The sequence below is a fragment of the Ranitomeya variabilis genome, chromosome 6, assembly GCF_051348905.1.
Source record: "Ranitomeya variabilis isolate aRanVar5 chromosome 6, aRanVar5.hap1, whole genome shotgun sequence".
Classification (NCBI taxonomy): Eukaryota; Metazoa; Chordata; class Amphibia; order Anura; family Dendrobatidae; genus Ranitomeya; species Ranitomeya variabilis.
The window spans coordinates 537,138,695-537,155,083 of NC_135237.1; the positions used below are offsets into that span (position 1 = coordinate 537,138,695).

General features: G+C 48.4%; 1 protein-coding gene across 3 annotated transcripts in view; it reads left to right on the forward strand.

The window, feature by feature from the left end:
- TAF2 (TATA-box binding protein associated factor 2) overlaps nt 1–16,389 on the forward strand; it is a 175,949-nt gene that overhangs the window by 41,377 nt on the left and 118,183 nt on the right. For all 3 annotated transcript variants that reach the window (XM_077271130.1, XM_077271131.1, XM_077271129.1), the window contains exons 11-12: nt 11,583–11,718; nt 16,230–16,384. In XM_077271130.1, coding sequence (XP_077127245.1) covers nt 11,583–11,718; nt 16,230–16,384 — 291 coding nt within the window. The remainder of the gene's footprint in view (nt 1–11,582; nt 11,719–16,229; nt 16,385–16,389) is intronic.

Below are 16,389 nucleotides of genomic sequence, written 5' to 3' on the forward strand. Positions count from 1 at the left end.
ATGAGCTTAATATAAATAGATTAGTAATGGAAGTGTGATCTGTGTGCAACAAAAAGTTCTTCTTAATATACACTGTATAAGCCGATGTAAAGATACATCGTTATGACTGCAGGTTCAACTGTTCAAAATTTTTTTTCCCCTTCTCCCAAAAGCCATAACTCTTTCCCCCCCCCCCCCCCCATGCAATTCTGCCATTGTTTTTTTTTTTTTGGGGGGGGGAAGGGGGGGGGGGGGGAGACTTGTGTCTCCGCAAGAGAAATTGACATGCTGCGGTCTGGAGAGATGCTCCTCATGTCTGTCTCCGTGGGTGAGCAACGGGCATCTGTGGACTACTTGGTTACGGCACTCCAGGGTAAGCCTAGCCAGTGGTGCAGTGGGTCCACACCCTCCGCCATCACAGTTTGTAGTACAAATAACCTACCATATATACTTGAGTATAAGCCAAGATTTTCAGCCCATTTTTTCAGGCTGAAAGTGCCCCTCTCTGCTTATACTCGAGTCATTCCCAGGGGTCGGCAGGGAAGGGGGAGCGGAGCTGTGTAATCATACTCACCTGCTCCTGGCGTGGTCCCTGCAGGTCTCTGGTTCTCCGGGCGCCAGCAGCTTCTTCCTTCATTGAGCGGTCACGTGGTACCGCTCATTACAGTGAGGAAAATGGGCTGAAAATCTTGGCTTATTCTCGAGTATATACGGTAGTCTGATTGCCGTATGTGGAGTTGGGAAGGAATTTTTTTCCCCAATGTGGAGCTTACTCTTTGCCACAAGGTTTTTTTTTGCCTTCCTCTGGATCAACATGTTAGGGCATGTTAGGTTAGGCTATGGGTTGAACTAGATGGACTTAGTCTTCCATCAACCTTAATAACTATCATTTGACATGTTCCATGATGTTTTTAGGAGCTCATGTTAAGTCGCGTGCTCTTGTGCACATCTGCAGATGTAAAGAGACAGAGCCATGCCTTTCTTCCCCTTCTCCACATAACAATAGAGGAAACTATGTAATAAGTGATGGCACTCTACATAACGAGAGGATGCTGTGTAATAAAGGATGCCACAATACATAATAGAAGACTATGTAATAAGGGACAGTGCTGTACATAACGAGAGGATACTATGTAATAAGGGATGGCACAATACATGACAATATGTAATAAGGGACAGTGCTGTGCATAACAGAGGATACTATGTAATAAGAGCACAATACATGACAATATGTAATAAGGGACAATGCTGTACATAACGAGAAGATACGATGTAATAAGGGATGGCACAATACACAACAATAGAAGACAATATGTAATAAGGGACTGTGCTGTACATAACGAGAGGATACTATGTAATAAGGGATGGCACAATACATAACAATAGAAGACCGGGGGGAGGGAATGTATGACTGCACTGGGAGGATGTATGAGTGCACGGAGGGGAAGAGAAAGTATCACTGCACTGGGGGGATGTATGAGTGCACCTGAGAGGGGGGCGTATAGGTGCACTGAGGGAGGGTATGTATTAGTGCGCTGGGGGGAATGTATTGGTGCACTGGAGGATGGGTGTATCTGTGCACTGGAGGGGTGCGATTATTATGCACTTGCAGTCGCGTCTCCCTAGCGGCATTGTCCCTGCTTATTAGACAGTGAACTGGAGGCTGCGCTGCCTGTCGTCACCTCCGATCTGCACTCTCAATCAAGAAGCGCGGAGGCGGCGCTGCTGGAGGACACTAATAGGAGCAGATGAATACAACACTGAATTTTTAAGAAAAAGTTGCTAGGGCAATGGAAGTATTCTGCCCTTACTGGAGAGATGACGTCCACCGACTCCTTCCTCAGGACAGCCTTGTCTTATATATTGTTGTCCTGGGAAAGCAGTCGGTGTGACTCTGAAACGCACTGACAATAAACCAGCATATTACATCTGATTGTGGACGTCATCTTTCCAGTAAGAGCAGAATATTTCATTTTCCCTGGCAACTTTTTCCTGACACTTTCATATGGAAGCTACAGAATCTGGATTTTGGTCTTTTTTGTCTTTTTTTTTCTCTCCTCTTGTGTACTAAGATAAGACCCTATGGGGCCGTTGTATTTCATTTCACACTGAGTTTTGGTACAAGGGAGCCCAGGATGGTGACTTCAGAAGGCGAACGGTACAACATTTTTGATGAAACCATAGTCCCAAAAATTATTTTTAGCCAAAAATTCACCCATTAAGGGTATGTGCACATGCTGCGGATTTTGCTGCGGGTCCGCAGCGGTTTCCCATGAGTTTACAGTACAATATAAACCTATGGGAAACGAAATCCGCAGTGCACATGCTGTGGTAAAAAACGCTCGGAAACGGAGCGGTTTATATTCCGCAGCATGTCAATTCTTTTCTCCTTCGCCACATTGGGGGACAGGACCATGGGTGTTATGCTGCTGTCACTAGGAGGCTGACACTAAGTTGAGACAAAAAAGGTTAGCTCCTCCCCTGCAGTATACACCCTCATGCTGGCTTCCAGAGACCCAGTTCAAGCTTAGTGTCCGTAGGAGGCACACTGGATTTAAACCTTTCTATCCCGGACGAAGGGGGCGACAGATTCTTTCACGTTCCGATCTCCCCCGAACCAACAACAGGCGAGCACGGGAGTTTCACCTCTCCGTATCCTCTCCTGCGACGTGTGAAGCCACTGCCTGAGCTGACCTTTTTGGGCGACAGGACCCTTTCACGGGCACCGATCTCCCCCCGAGTAACAGATGAGCACTGGTGTTTTACCTCCAGTATCCTCTTCTGCAGCCAGGCCTTTTATTGCCGGACATCTGCCCTGCCCACCAGGTCTCACCCTCGGCTGTACAGAGGCACTATTCTACTGTGGCGTCCGTGCAGCCCCCACTGCATCACCACTGAAAAAGAGCGGATGATGGAAGGAGGCGGACGGTTCCTCTCCACCCCCCTTTCATGGGGATGGTGGATGGAGGCTCCCCCAACCCTGCTCCATCCTATGTAGCCCTGGCACCTTTATAGGGTAAGTGCAAATGGCACGCGCCCCTGCCACTGGGTTATGGCCTTAGGGGGTGTTTTTTTCTATGGGGGTCACCTTTCCTGGGGGCTCCTTAGCGGCAGGATCCTTTTCCTTTCCCCGCGGTCCGCAGGTGCGCGCCGGCCGAGGCGAGAAATTTAGTCCCCGGCTTCAGCCCCTTGCTAGGCTGCACTCCGGTAGGCTCCGCCCACTCCACGCATCACTTCTATGGCCCTGCCCACGCTTCTGGCGCTTCTCGCTCCCTGCGAGTCTACACTTCAAGGTCTCGGCAGCCATCTTCCCCCTGCAGCACGCAGCGCTGGCCGGTCTTTTCTCTCACCCCCACGGAGGATCTTCCTTCTCCACTCGATTGCGGGGCACAGGACCGGGTAAGGAGACGGCTTTAGCAGCTTCCCTGCAGCGCTACCCCTCTGCTTCCTTCAGCTTCCTCATAGCAGCTCTGTGCATCACATTGGGGTACAACATGTCCCAGTCAAGGGGCAAAAAGGTCACTAAGGTTCATACTACCTTTTTCTCTGCTTGCACCACCTGCCAGGCTCCTCTTCCCAGGCCTCAGAGCTCCCCGTTCTGCCCAACCTGTGATGCCCAATGTGCCCAGGAGCCCTCCGCTGCTACCGACCCCAGTGTTCCTAGCCCCCCTGAGTGGGCCACGTCCCTGTCCCAATCCGTGGCTTCGCTAGCTAAGGCGATTGAATCCCTTCATGACCCCTCTGGGGAGCGGGGCGTTCGTTTACCTGGGTTAAGAGACCCCTCTACTACAGGGGAATCATCGGCCAGCAGGGGCCGCTCTCACCCACAGGAGGTTCGGACATCCACAAAACGGATCCACACTACCTCTCCCGATCATTCGCCGCGCCATTCAGCCTCCAATAGCTCCACTTCTCGCTCACCCTCTCCAGAGGCTAGAAGCGATCACGACTCTGAGTATGAGTCTGAGGCGTCCATGGACCCGGATTCTCCGGAGTTCCGTTCAACTGTTGACTCCGTCATTGAGGCTGTCAATCATGCGCTAAAGGTTAATGATGACCCTAATTCAACTCCGGATCACGCAGTTTCCTTCACTAGAAACAAGCGATCCCATAAGGTGTTCGCCTCCCATCCGGATTTTCTAGAGATAGTTAAGAGGCATAGGGAGCGACCGGATAAACGCTTTACGGGCAAAAAGGCTCTGGAGTCTAAATATCCCTTTTCCCCAGAGCTAGTTAAGGATTGGATGGAGCCACTGCTGGTGGATCCTCCGGTGTCGCGTTTGGCTACCAAAACGCTTTTATCAGTACCTGACGGGGCATCAATTAAGAGTCCCACAGAGCTCCAGTTGGATTCCTTGGCGCGATCAGTGTATGAAGCCTCAGGTTCCTCTCTATCCCCTTCCTTCGCAAGCTATGGTTTCCTGGGCAGATACTCTGGCACATTCCTTTCAGGACCACACTCTTCCAGCTGAAGCAGCGGACCTCGGCAAACAAATTGCTATGGCAGCAGATTATGTGATGTACGCATCCTTAGACGCAGCAGACTGTGCTGCAACAGCGGCTTCAAACGCCGTCACCATCAGGAGAGCTATCTGGCTTAGAGAGTGGCGGGCGGATTCCTCCCCAAAAAAGACTCTGGTTTCTCTCCCCTTTCAGGGCGATCGCCTATTTGGAGAAAAATTGGACCAACTTATTTCCGATGCTACAGGGGGAAAAAGCAAGTTCCTCCCTCAACACAGACCAAAGGCTGCCTTTCAGTGCCAACAGTATTTTCGCTTTCGCCCCTTTCGAGGTGGCCCTTTCTGGTCAAACTCTGCTGCATCGTCTAGATCAGAACGATCTACACGCACAGACAGGGACTCTCGGCCTTCTTACAAACCAAATCCGTCCTGGAGAGGAAGACCTACACAGCCCAGAACCAGAGGTTCTAGACCTGCCAGATTTCCTTCACAATAACTCGGGGAGTATTCCAGTCGACACCACCAAGGTAGGCGGACTCCTACTTCTTTTTCGTCAGGTCTGGCTTTCCGTCATCCCCGACGAATGGGTCAGAGACCTGGTGTCATCTGGTTACAAAATAGAATTTTCCGTCTCACCCCCAGCTCGTTTTTTTTCCCTCTCGTCTTCCAAGTTCAAGAGCTCAGTCACGCGCTCTCCATTGCGCCATCGATTCCCTCCGCCAAAACGGGGTCATCGTTCCGGTTCCGGAACACGAGAGATTCAAAGGATTCTACTCAAACCTCTTCGTCGTACCAAAGAAGGACGGGTCCGTGCGCCCCATCTTGGACTTGAAACTCCTAAACAAGCACGTAAAAGTACGACACTTCCGGATGGAGTCTCTTCGGTCGGTCATTTCCTCATTGGAGCGAGACGAGTTCCTAGCATCAATAGACATCAGAGATGCTTATCTTCACATCCCAATCTTTCCGCCACACCAAAGGTTCCTCCACTTAGCCATTCGAGAGGACCATTTTCAATTCACGGCCTTGCCCTTCGATCTTGCCACAGCACCCAGGGTATTCACGAAGGTCATGGCGGGGGTCATGGCCATCCTGCACTCCCGAGGAGTGGTCGTGTTGCCATACTTAGACAACCTTCTGGTCAAAGGTCCATCTTTTCATGCCTGCGAAGCAAGTGTCCGCATTACGTTGGATTCCCTTTCGCGCCTTGGCTGGTTAATCAACCTGGACAAATCCTCCCCTGTTCCAGCTCGAAGGATCTCTTTCCTAGGCATGATCCTAGACACGTCCAAGGGACTGATCTTTCTTCCTCGACCCAAGGCCCAAGCGCTTCAACAGGGGGCCAGGACGCTTTCTCTCCCTCGCCCACAGTCCATTCGGTTTGCCATGAAGATCCTGGGGATGATAGTGGAAGCGATTCCCTTTGCCCAACTGCATCTCCGTCCTTTACAACAGGCTCTTCTGAACAACTGGGACAGGAGTCCCTTTACCCTCGACCGCCCATGCCCTCTGTCCCCGCGGACCAGGCAAGCGCTCACGTGGTGGACTTTGGAGTCAACTCTCCACCAGGGGAGGTCTTTTCTCCCGATCCATAGGCTGGTGGTCACCACCGACGCCAGTCTCCTCGGTTGGGGAGCGGTGTTTCTCCATCACACTGCCCAGGGGCGTTGGTCGATGAGGGAGTCGAAACTTCCCATAAACATTCTGGAGATCCGTGCTATCAGATTTGCCCTGAGACGTTTCCACCCTCTGCTAGCGGGTCACCCAGTCCAAATACAGTCGGACAACGTCACTGCTGTGGCGTACATAAACCATCAAGGGGGCACTCGCAGCAGGGCAGCGATGCGGGAGGTCACACACATCCTCCGTTGGGCCGAGGTCAACCACTCCACCATTTCCGCGGTACATATTCCGGGTGTCGAGAACTGGGCGGCGGACTTTCTCAGCCGTCAGGGTCTCGCCTCGGGAGAGTGTGAGCTCCATCCAGAAGTTTTTCGTCAAATCTGCCTTCGCTGGGGGACTCCGGACGTGGATCTGATGGCATCCAGGCTCAATGCCAAAGTCCCCAATTTCATAGCGCGTTCTCGGGATCCCTGGGCCGTCGGGGTGGATGCTCTGATATTCCCATGTCACAGATTCCGATTCCCGTACGTGTTCCCTCCACTTCCTCTGTTACCGAAGGTAATCCGGAAAATCAAGATAGAGGGGATTCCGGTGGTCCTTATCGCCCCAGATTGGCCGCGTCGTGCATGGTATGCGGAACTGGTGCATCTCGTATCCGACGTTCCCTGGCGGTTGCCAGACCGCCCAGATCTACTCCGCCAAGGACCGATCTACCATCAGAGCTCAGGGGCCCTACGTTTAACGGCATGGCTGTTGAAACCTGGATCCTAACTCAAGCAGGTTTCTCTCAGCAGGTCATTTCCACCATGATCAAAGCTCGCAAGACGTCATCCGCTCGCATCTACCACCGCACCTGGAAAGCCTTCTTCTTTTGGTGCAGACTCCGCGGTCGTCCCCCTCTCGTTTTCTCCATTCCCTTCATTCTGGAATTTCTCCAGTCCGGCTTGGATTCCGGCTTAGCCCTCGGTTCCCTCAAGGGCCAGATTTCAGCGCTGTCGGTGTTGTTCCAGCGTAGGATTGCTACTAACTCGCAAGTCAGGACCTTCATTCAGGGAGTCTCCCACGTGGTTCCCCCCTACAGAATGCCACTAGAGACCTGGGATCTCAACTTGGTCCTGAGCGTCCTTCAGGAACCTCCGTTTGAACCTCTGCAAGACGTCCCACTATCTATTCTCTCTTGGAAGGTGGCCTTCCTTGTAGCAATAACGTCTATCAGGCGCGTCTCGGAGTTGGCCGCTCTTTCCTGCCTGGCGCCCTTCCTTTCCTTCCACCAGGACAAAGTAGTCTTGCGTCCATCTCCTGCTTTTCTCCCTAAGGTGGTGTCATCTTTTCACCTCAATGAAGATATTATTCTTCCCTCCTTCTGTCCACAGCCGAAACATAGGGTAGAAAAGGCCCTTCACTCTTTGGACGTGGTACGGGCTCTCAGGAGGTATGTCTTTAGGACTGCCTCTTTCCGTAAATCTTATTCCCTCTTTATCCTCCATGAGGGTCACAGGAAGGGTTCAGCCGCGTCTAAGGCTACGATAGCCAGATGGATCCGATCGGCTATCCAAGAAGCTTATCGGGTCAGGGGCAGGCCCATCCCGGCGGGGGTTGGAGCTCACTCTACTCGGTCAGTTGGTGCCTCCTGGGCCATTCGGCACCAGGCGTCGGCGGAGCAGGTTTGCAAGGCCGCAACATGGTCTAGCCTGCATACTTTCACAAAGCACTACAACGTCCACACTCATTCTTCCGCAGATGCGGCCCTTGGCAGACGTATTCTGCAGGCGGCCGTTGTGCATTTATAGGTCAGATGGTACACAGAGTTATTTGGTTGTATTGTTACCCACCCAGGGACTGCTTTGGGACGTCCCATGGTCCTGTGTCCCCCAATGTGGCGAAGGAGAAATAGGGATTTTTGTGTACTCACCGTAAAATCCTTTTCTCCGAGCCACTCATTGGGGGACACAGCACCCTCCCTGTTAGCCTTACGGCTCGTTATCTTTTTGGTTCCTGACTTTTTCTGACATGTTATACTCTGATGTTGTGTATTATATTGTTATTAATCTCCTACTGCTTTTGCACTGAACTGGGTCTCTGGAAGCCAGCACGAGGGTGTATACTGCAGGGGAGGAGCTAACCTTTTTTGTCTCAACTTAGTGTCAGCCTCCTAGTGACAGCAGCATAACACCCATGGTCCTGTGTCCCCCAATGAGTGGCTCGGAGAAAAGGATTTTATGGTGAGTACACAAAAATTCCTATTTTGCGCATTCCGCTGTGGGTTTACACCTGCTCCAATAGAAAACTGCAGGTGTAAACCCGCAGCGGAAACCGCAATAGAAACCGCAATAAATCTGCAGTAAAAACCGCAGCGGTTTTGCACTGCGGATTTATCAAATCCGCTGCGGAAAATTCCGCAATGGAATCCGCAGCGTAGGCACATGGCCTTAAAGTAAAAAAACTAAAATTGGTCTCCACATGTTTATATCTTTTAATTTGAATGGAAAGCGGTCTCCTCAAGTAATAGTCATGTGTAAGAAGGAGGCACAGGGAACATTACTGAAAGTCCGTGCCTACTTTCTATGCACTCACTCAGAAGAACAACCAGTATACTGTGCTATATTAAAAAGTAATCTTTATTAAGCAAATACTACAAACACCTGTAGCTGCAATTTCAATATATATTTGTCTCAATAACCAGCAGGTATAAAAATATATGTCACTACTTGATGAATATAGGAAAATACATCAACGCTTATTAGGTCTACTCTACATACAAAAGTGCTAAGTGCTATTCCCAGTAACAACCCCAGGTGGCGTCCTGTAATCATGGACACCTATTTCACTGTGGGATCAAGTGAACACATGTAAAGGGTCAGACACTTACATGAGAGGTAAACTTGTCGGCGTGGTTTTCCTAAGCGCCCCTAAACTAAAATTGGTCTCCACATGTTTATATCTTTTAATTTGAATGGAAAGCGGTCTCCTCAAGTAATAGTCATGTGTAAGAAGGAGGCACAGGGAACATTACTGAAAGTCCGTGCCTACTTTCTATGCAGTACACTGTGTCACTTTAAAGGGGTGTTCCCACCTCAGACACACTCGGTTGACTGTTTTGGGAATATCCCTTTAATGAGCGATTTGATCAAATGCTGGCTGGACAGCGGGGGGAGCAGGGGATCACATATTTATCGTGGAGTTTCCAGTAGTTATAAATTAATCTTTACTTAGCGCCTATAAATCATCCAGTTTATTCAGAGCCGCCTGTTTACACGTCTGCCCTGGAAAGCTCCCAAACGATCAGGACAAAATGAACCGACTCACACTAGTTTGCACTAAGAAGGTCAACGAAAAATATTCAATTAATCCCTTCACTAAGAGCCATTTAATTGCATAAATTGGCACAACCGCTTTTTTTTTTTTTTTTTCTTTTTGCGTAATGTAAAAGAAGCAAATGGAACAAGGTCCTTATTATTGGGGGAATGGGGCCCTTTAAATTATCGTGAATAGACCTAACGTCCTTGTAAAAACTTACTGCAAATGTTCCTGAAAAATTGTACGCAAGAACGAAAGCCGGGTGACGGGGAAGGAGTAACCGCGGACAGACGGCATGATCAGACTATTCAGTGTTGGCGTTCTTCAACCCTTTGTGGCTTGTACGTACAATGATTTTTTTTTCTGCCGCAGTTTTTCCAACGACTTTTTACGTGTTGGTTTTGGTTCTGAAATCTCATGCACACGCTACTTATTTTTTTACTTGTGGATTTGGACCAGAATAGCATTTAAAAAAAAAAACAAAAAACAAAACCCTTAATATCTACGGTACATTAATTCGATAATTTTTTTTTTTGCAGATTTTATTTCCCCATTTAAATAACAGGAACAAAAAAAGTGTATTTTCCAAAGCACTTTTCCTACCAACAATCTTTGCCGGACGAGTTGTTGGTTTATAAGACATCATTCAATTTACTATATAATGCGTTGAAATGGTGATTTAAATAAAACAACATTCTACTTTTTTTCATTGTTACGGTGCACTGGCAATAAGTGTTTCCTGGTCAGAGAGGTTGTGCCGATACCAACAATGTATAGTTAGGGTATGTGCACATGTTCCGGATTCGTGTTTTTTTTGTGTTTTTTCGGATGTTTTCCGCAGCAAAAATGGATAAAAAAACGCATACATTAAGCATCCCATAATTTTGAATGCAATCCGCAATTTTTGTGCACATGCTGCGTATTTGTCCGCGATAAAAACGCATCGCGGAAAAATACGCAGCATGTTCATTAATTTTGCGGATTTATCTCGGATTTCCCGCTATTTAATGCATTGGGAAGCTCCGGAAAAAATGCAACAAAACCGCGAGAAAAACGCGTGCGGATTTTATACAGAAAATCTCCGGTTTTGTTCAGGAAATTTCTGCATAAAATCCTGACGTGTGCAAAAAATGTTAACTTAGCAAAAAATAAGATAAAAAAGTGGTTGGGCTCGTGATTTTCTGATATATATATATATATATATATATATATATATATATATATATATAATATATAATTTATTTTTTTTTCCCATCATTGCCGCTGAGGTCTGTTTTACTTTCAGTTTCTTGTCAATGCCTTTTTTGTGAGAGTGGAAGTGAGAAGAAATGGCAATTTTGCTTTTGGATTTTTCTCTTCTTTCCCTTTTTTTTTGCATTTTGCAAATTTGATCTGCAAAACGGATTAAAGCCAGATACGTTTCCTAATTTTTATACATTTATACATGTACAGTTGTTGTGCCTAAATGGGGAGAGAAAAAAAAAAGTGATAAGGGCTCATTAATTGTAATGGGTCCGTGATCTTTCTATAAAATTCATATCCAAAAATGTGATGTGTGAATGATCCCTTACAGAGTTGTGCCGTCCATGTATGTGGAATGGCATATAGACCATTAGTAAAGAGGGTAATATTTGGCTCAAAATTTGGAATCCTTAACATTATTCTTTATATGGTATATTAAAGAGAACCTGGCACCTACCTAATAAAAACCGAAAACAAAAAACACCTTTTACCTGCAAAAATAGGGTTCATCTGCTGCAAAACAGCATTTAAATTCTATCTGAGTTCACTTATTGGTGCAGCAGCTAAAGGGAGAAAATGAAGTTATATCCTCCCTGCAGCCGCCCGCTTCCGGCCATCGGTGCAGGAGCGGATACAGTCACTGCTTATGATACAGTGAGTGCGGCTGTCAGTCAAAGTGTATGCAGCTCAAGCTGTCAATCAGATTGCCTGGAGCAATTGCATCGCCCTTGCGTTATCGTGAGCGGTGACTATAACCGCCCCAATGACTAATCGAGCGGCTGCAGGGAGGATATAACCTTTTCTCCCTGCAGCCTCTGCTCTAGGATGGCAGGCGCGATTTACCTGCAGATTCGCCCTATATCCGTGGGTAAATGGCTGTTTTTGGAGGTGACAGGATACCTTTGCTAGGAATGTGACATTTGGATATTTTAGATTAGTTTTTTTCCTGTAGGTTGTGATTTCTCATTTGTTGTATTTCAGTCCGTGTTCCCACCTTCACTTCTCGATCAAACATCCCCATACGTTGTCCTGGGAGTATTACAACATGTTCCAGTGTAAAGCTCATCTGGTGATGCGGCTGATTGAGAATCGCATCAGTATGGAGTTCATGCTGCAGGTAAGTGGCGGCACACAGAAGGCGTCACCTTCTATATTCATTATTCGTTAATCCATTTTCACTTCTAACACGTCCCCTTCCCGGAGCTGTAACCTTTTTTTTATGCTGCTGTGTGCTGTCTCGCACCCCCTCACTTTGTTAGTGATGTAAATGTGGGAAAGTCAGGAGGTAAAACTGCCCGGACTGGAGAGTTCCTCTAATGCTGCACATTGCTAGTGGGTGCTTATCAGTCCGTAAAGAGGATCTCTTGTCGGATTTCACAATACACAATACATTATTAAATTGGTCTCTTGGTCCTGATGAGGAGGGACACTGAGGAGCTAGCAGTCAGGCTAATTGAGATAAGATTCCCCAGGAGCAGGGAGGAGGGACACTGAGGAGCTGGTAATCAGGCTAAGTGAGATTAGATTACCCTGAAGCAAGGAGGAGGGACACTGAGGAGCTGGCAGTCAGGCTAAGTGAGATTAGATTCCCCAGGAGCAGGGAGGAGGGACACTGAGGAGCTGGCAATCAGGCTAAGTGAGATTAGATTACCCTGAAGCAAGGAGGAGGGACACTGAGGAGCTGGCAGTCAGGCTAAGTGAGATTAGATTCCCCAGGAGCAGGGAGGAGGGACACTGAGGAGCTGGCAATCAGGCTATGTGAGATTGGAATCCCCCGGTGCAGGGAGGAGGGACACTGAGGAGCTGGCAGTCAGGCTAAGTGAGATTTCATTTTTCTGTATCAGGGAGGAGGAACACTGAGGAGCTGGCAGTCAGGCTAAGTGAGGTTAGGTTCCCCCGGAGCAGGGAGGAGGGACACTGAGGAGCTGGCAATCAGGCTAAGTGAGATTAGAATCTCCCGGAGCAGGGAGGAGGGACACTGAGGAGCTGGCAATCAGGCTAAGTGAGATTAGAATCCCCTGGAGCAGGGAGGAGGGACACTGAGGAGCTGGCAATCAGGCTATGTGAGATTTGATTTCCCCGGATCAGGGAGGAGGGACACTGAGGAGCTGGCAGTCAGGCTAAGTGAGGTTAGGTTCCCCCGGAGCAGGGAGGAGGGACACTGAGGAGCTGGCAATCAGGCTAAGTGAGATTAGAATCTCCCGGAGCAGGGAGGAGGGACACTGAGGAGCTGGCAATCAGGCTATGTGAGATTGGAATCCCCCGGTGCAGGGAGGAGGGACACTGAGGAGCTGGCAGTCAGGCTAAGTGAGATTTCATTTTTCTGTATCAGGGAGGAGGAACACTGAGGAGCTGGCAGTCAGGCTAAGTGAGGTTAGGTTCCCCCGGAGCAGGGAGGAGGGACACTGAGGAGCTGGCAATCAGGCTAAGTGAGATTAGAATCTCCCGGAGCAGGGAGGAGGGACACTGAGGAGCTGGCAATCAGGCTAAGTGAGATTAGAATCCCCTGGAGCAGGGAGGAGGGACACTGAGGAGCTGGCAATCAGGCTATGTGAGATTTGATTTCCCCGGATCAGGGAGGAGGGACACTGAGGAGCTGGCAGTCAGGCTAAGTGAGGTTAGGTTCCCCCGGAGCAGGGAGGAGGGACACTGAGGAGCTGGCAATCAGGCTAAGTGAGATTAGAATCTCCCGGAGCAGGGAGGAGGGACACTGAGGAGCTGGCAATCAGGCTAAGTGAGATTAGAATCCCCTGGAGCAGGGAGGAGGGACACTGAGGAGCTGGCAATCAGGCTATGTGAGATTTGATTTCCCCGGATCAGGGAGGAGGGACACTGAGGAGCTGGCAGTCAGGCTAAGTGAGATTAGAATCCCCCGGAGCAGGGAGGAGGGACACTGAGGAGCTGGCAATCAGGCTAAGTGAGATTAGATTCCCCCGGAGCAGGGAGGAGGGACACTGAGGAGCTGGCAGTCAGGCTAAGTGAGATTTGATTTCTCTGGACCAGGGAGGAGGGACACTGAGGAGCTGGCAATCAGGCTAAGTGAGATTAGATTCCCCCGGAGCAGGGAGGAGGGACACTGAGGAGCTGGCAGTCAGGCTAAGTGAGATTTGATTTCCCCGGATCAGGGAGGAGGGACACTGAGGAGCTGGCAGTCAGGCTAAGTGAGGTTAGGTTCCCCCGGAGCAGGGAGGAGGGACACTGAGGAGCTGGTAGTCAGGCTAAGTGAGATTAGAATCCCCCGGAGCAGGGAGGAGGAATACTGAGGAGCTGTTTCTTATGGTAGGTGAGATTAGATTCAGCCACAACAGGGAGAAGGGACAATCAGAAGCTGTTACTTAGGCTAGGTGAGAGCAGATTCAGCCGCAACAGTTAGGAGGGACACTGAGGAGCTGGCAATCAGGTTAAGAAGACAAAGATTGTTAAACTTTCATGAAAAATTATACAAACATTCCAATGTGGATTTTCAAGTACATACATCAGTTTCACCAGCTCTAAGAAGCGTTTATTAATGTCTGTGGCTTATATTGTGAATGTACAGCAAAGGATAATAAGTGCAGACTGGGAATTGATAAAGTAAGTCCACCACCTAGTATATGCCAGCGATGTCAGATATACAGAAATTGGTGGCTACATTGAAATCACAGTGGGGGGCACTGATGGCTGAATATATGGGAATGAGAAAGGTTCGGGTTCTCAACCTCTGCAGGTAAACAACAGTGTTTCCATTCACTGACAGCAAGAGACGCTCCTTATTATTGTGAGTAAAAGCTGGAATAAAAAAGAGCCACTAAATATTTATCTTGTGAATCAAGCATTTGAAGTCATGAGGGGTTTAAGGGAGAATACTTCTTAAGGGATTTATTTTTTATAAAGTATTTTATCAGCTGTTCATAGGATTTGGTAATAAATGTGTTAATATTTAGGACCACCATCGATCACTAGAGGAATTGTGATGGGTCCCCCCTTTCCTAGTAGTCCTATCACTGGCCATCACACATTGCTCACCCATCTGTGGGACCATCAGCGATCCCTAGAACAGAGAAGTGTCCATCCATAGTCTGTGGGACTGCGATGGGACCCCCAGCGGTCGTACATTTGTCTTCTCTCCTGTGGACAGATGATACATTTACTGTGCAGACCCCCTTGGCTTGATGTTCCCCAGTTACTGTACGCCATGTCGATATTTCCCGTCCCTGACATTTTCTATTTGACATGTTTGGTTTCGAGGAGTCATTGATCCCGTCTCTCATTCGTCATGGCTCGCACTTTGTAATTCTCTATATCGCCCACTCAGGATTAAGGGCAGAATATGTCACCGGCTGCCAGGAAGAACACACTTGTCTGTCCTGTTAAGTGTTTGATCGACGCACAAGCAGTCGCGTGTTGTAGCAGACGGGGCCGACATTACAGGATGATTTACCTCCGCGCCCTCCTCTGATTACAGCCTCCTATCTAGATGAATCCAAAATAAATGTACTGTAGTATTGACTCTGGCCCGGCATGTCGGAGAGTCCGCGAGCTCCCGGGGCTGATGATAGCACATTAACTGAGAAATATATAGGATTATAGACTAGACGTGTGCGAAGTGTTACTTTTACATTGCTTGTCCCAGTTTGAAGACGCAATTTTTTTCAGTGTCAGCTATAGCATAATTTTCTGTTTTCTTCCCATTTTTTGGGGAGTACATGTCCTCGTAGAATTTGTGACGTAAAAGGGTTAGTCAGCAGCTATAATTTCTGCATCGGAAGGTGAGTGGCGCTGTTGACGTGGCGTCAAGTGATGACTACAGAGAGGAGAGAGTGATGTGTGTGCCCCTGCACTAAAGTGTTGGTGCATGAGACGATTGAGTAGAGCGTCCTTTGTTTGCTCACTCTCGCACTGAAGTGATAGTAAAGGAGTTCAGTGACGTCAGCAGCGAGGAGAGGGTGATGTGTGTGCCCCTGCACTAAAGTGTTGGTGCATGAGACGATTGAGTAGAGCGTCCTTTGTTTGCTCACTCTCGCACTGAAGTGATAGTAAAGGAGTTCAGTGACGTCAGCAGCGAGGAGAGGGTGATGTGTGTGCCCCTGCACTAAAGTGTTGGTGCATGAGACGATCGAGTAGAGCGTCATTTGTGTGCTCACTCTCGCACTGAAGATTGGTTACGGTTGTGTCTCACGCTTTGTAGGTCCACGTCTTGTGCCTTCATGTGCGGTGACATGGTTGTGGGGCGGTCCTCTCATCGTTTTGTGGGATTAAATATGGGATTTATCTCTTGGGTTCGTATAACCTATGGATAGGTGTAACATGCATTATTATATAATCCTTTTTCATCTTTATACACTTTTTTTTTTTGTGGTCCCTTGATAGAGCATGGGTCATGGGGTGACTATATACAGTGTATATACACAAGCTCAGTATATTCTGCCAGTAATGAGTGCCTACAGTAAATCGGCACATGTGCAGCCGCACTTCGGACTCGCTTCCCCTAAGGATCATCTCCCCGGGTTATAGTCCTTCTGGTGCACTGCTCCATTTCACATGTGATAATGTTTTTCTGTCTCTCGCTGGCATCGGTGCCCGGTTCTGTCTTATGTTCCTTGCTGGTAAACCTTTTAATCATTTTTTTTTTTTGTTTTCCCCCTCTAGGTTTTCAACAAGCTTTTAAGCCTGGCCAGCACCGCCTCATCTCAGAAGTTCCAGTCCCACATGTGGAGTCAGATGTTGGTTTCCACATCTGGATTTTTGAAATCCATCTCCAACGTGTCTGGAAAAGACATCCAGCCGCTAATAAAGCAATGGGTGTATC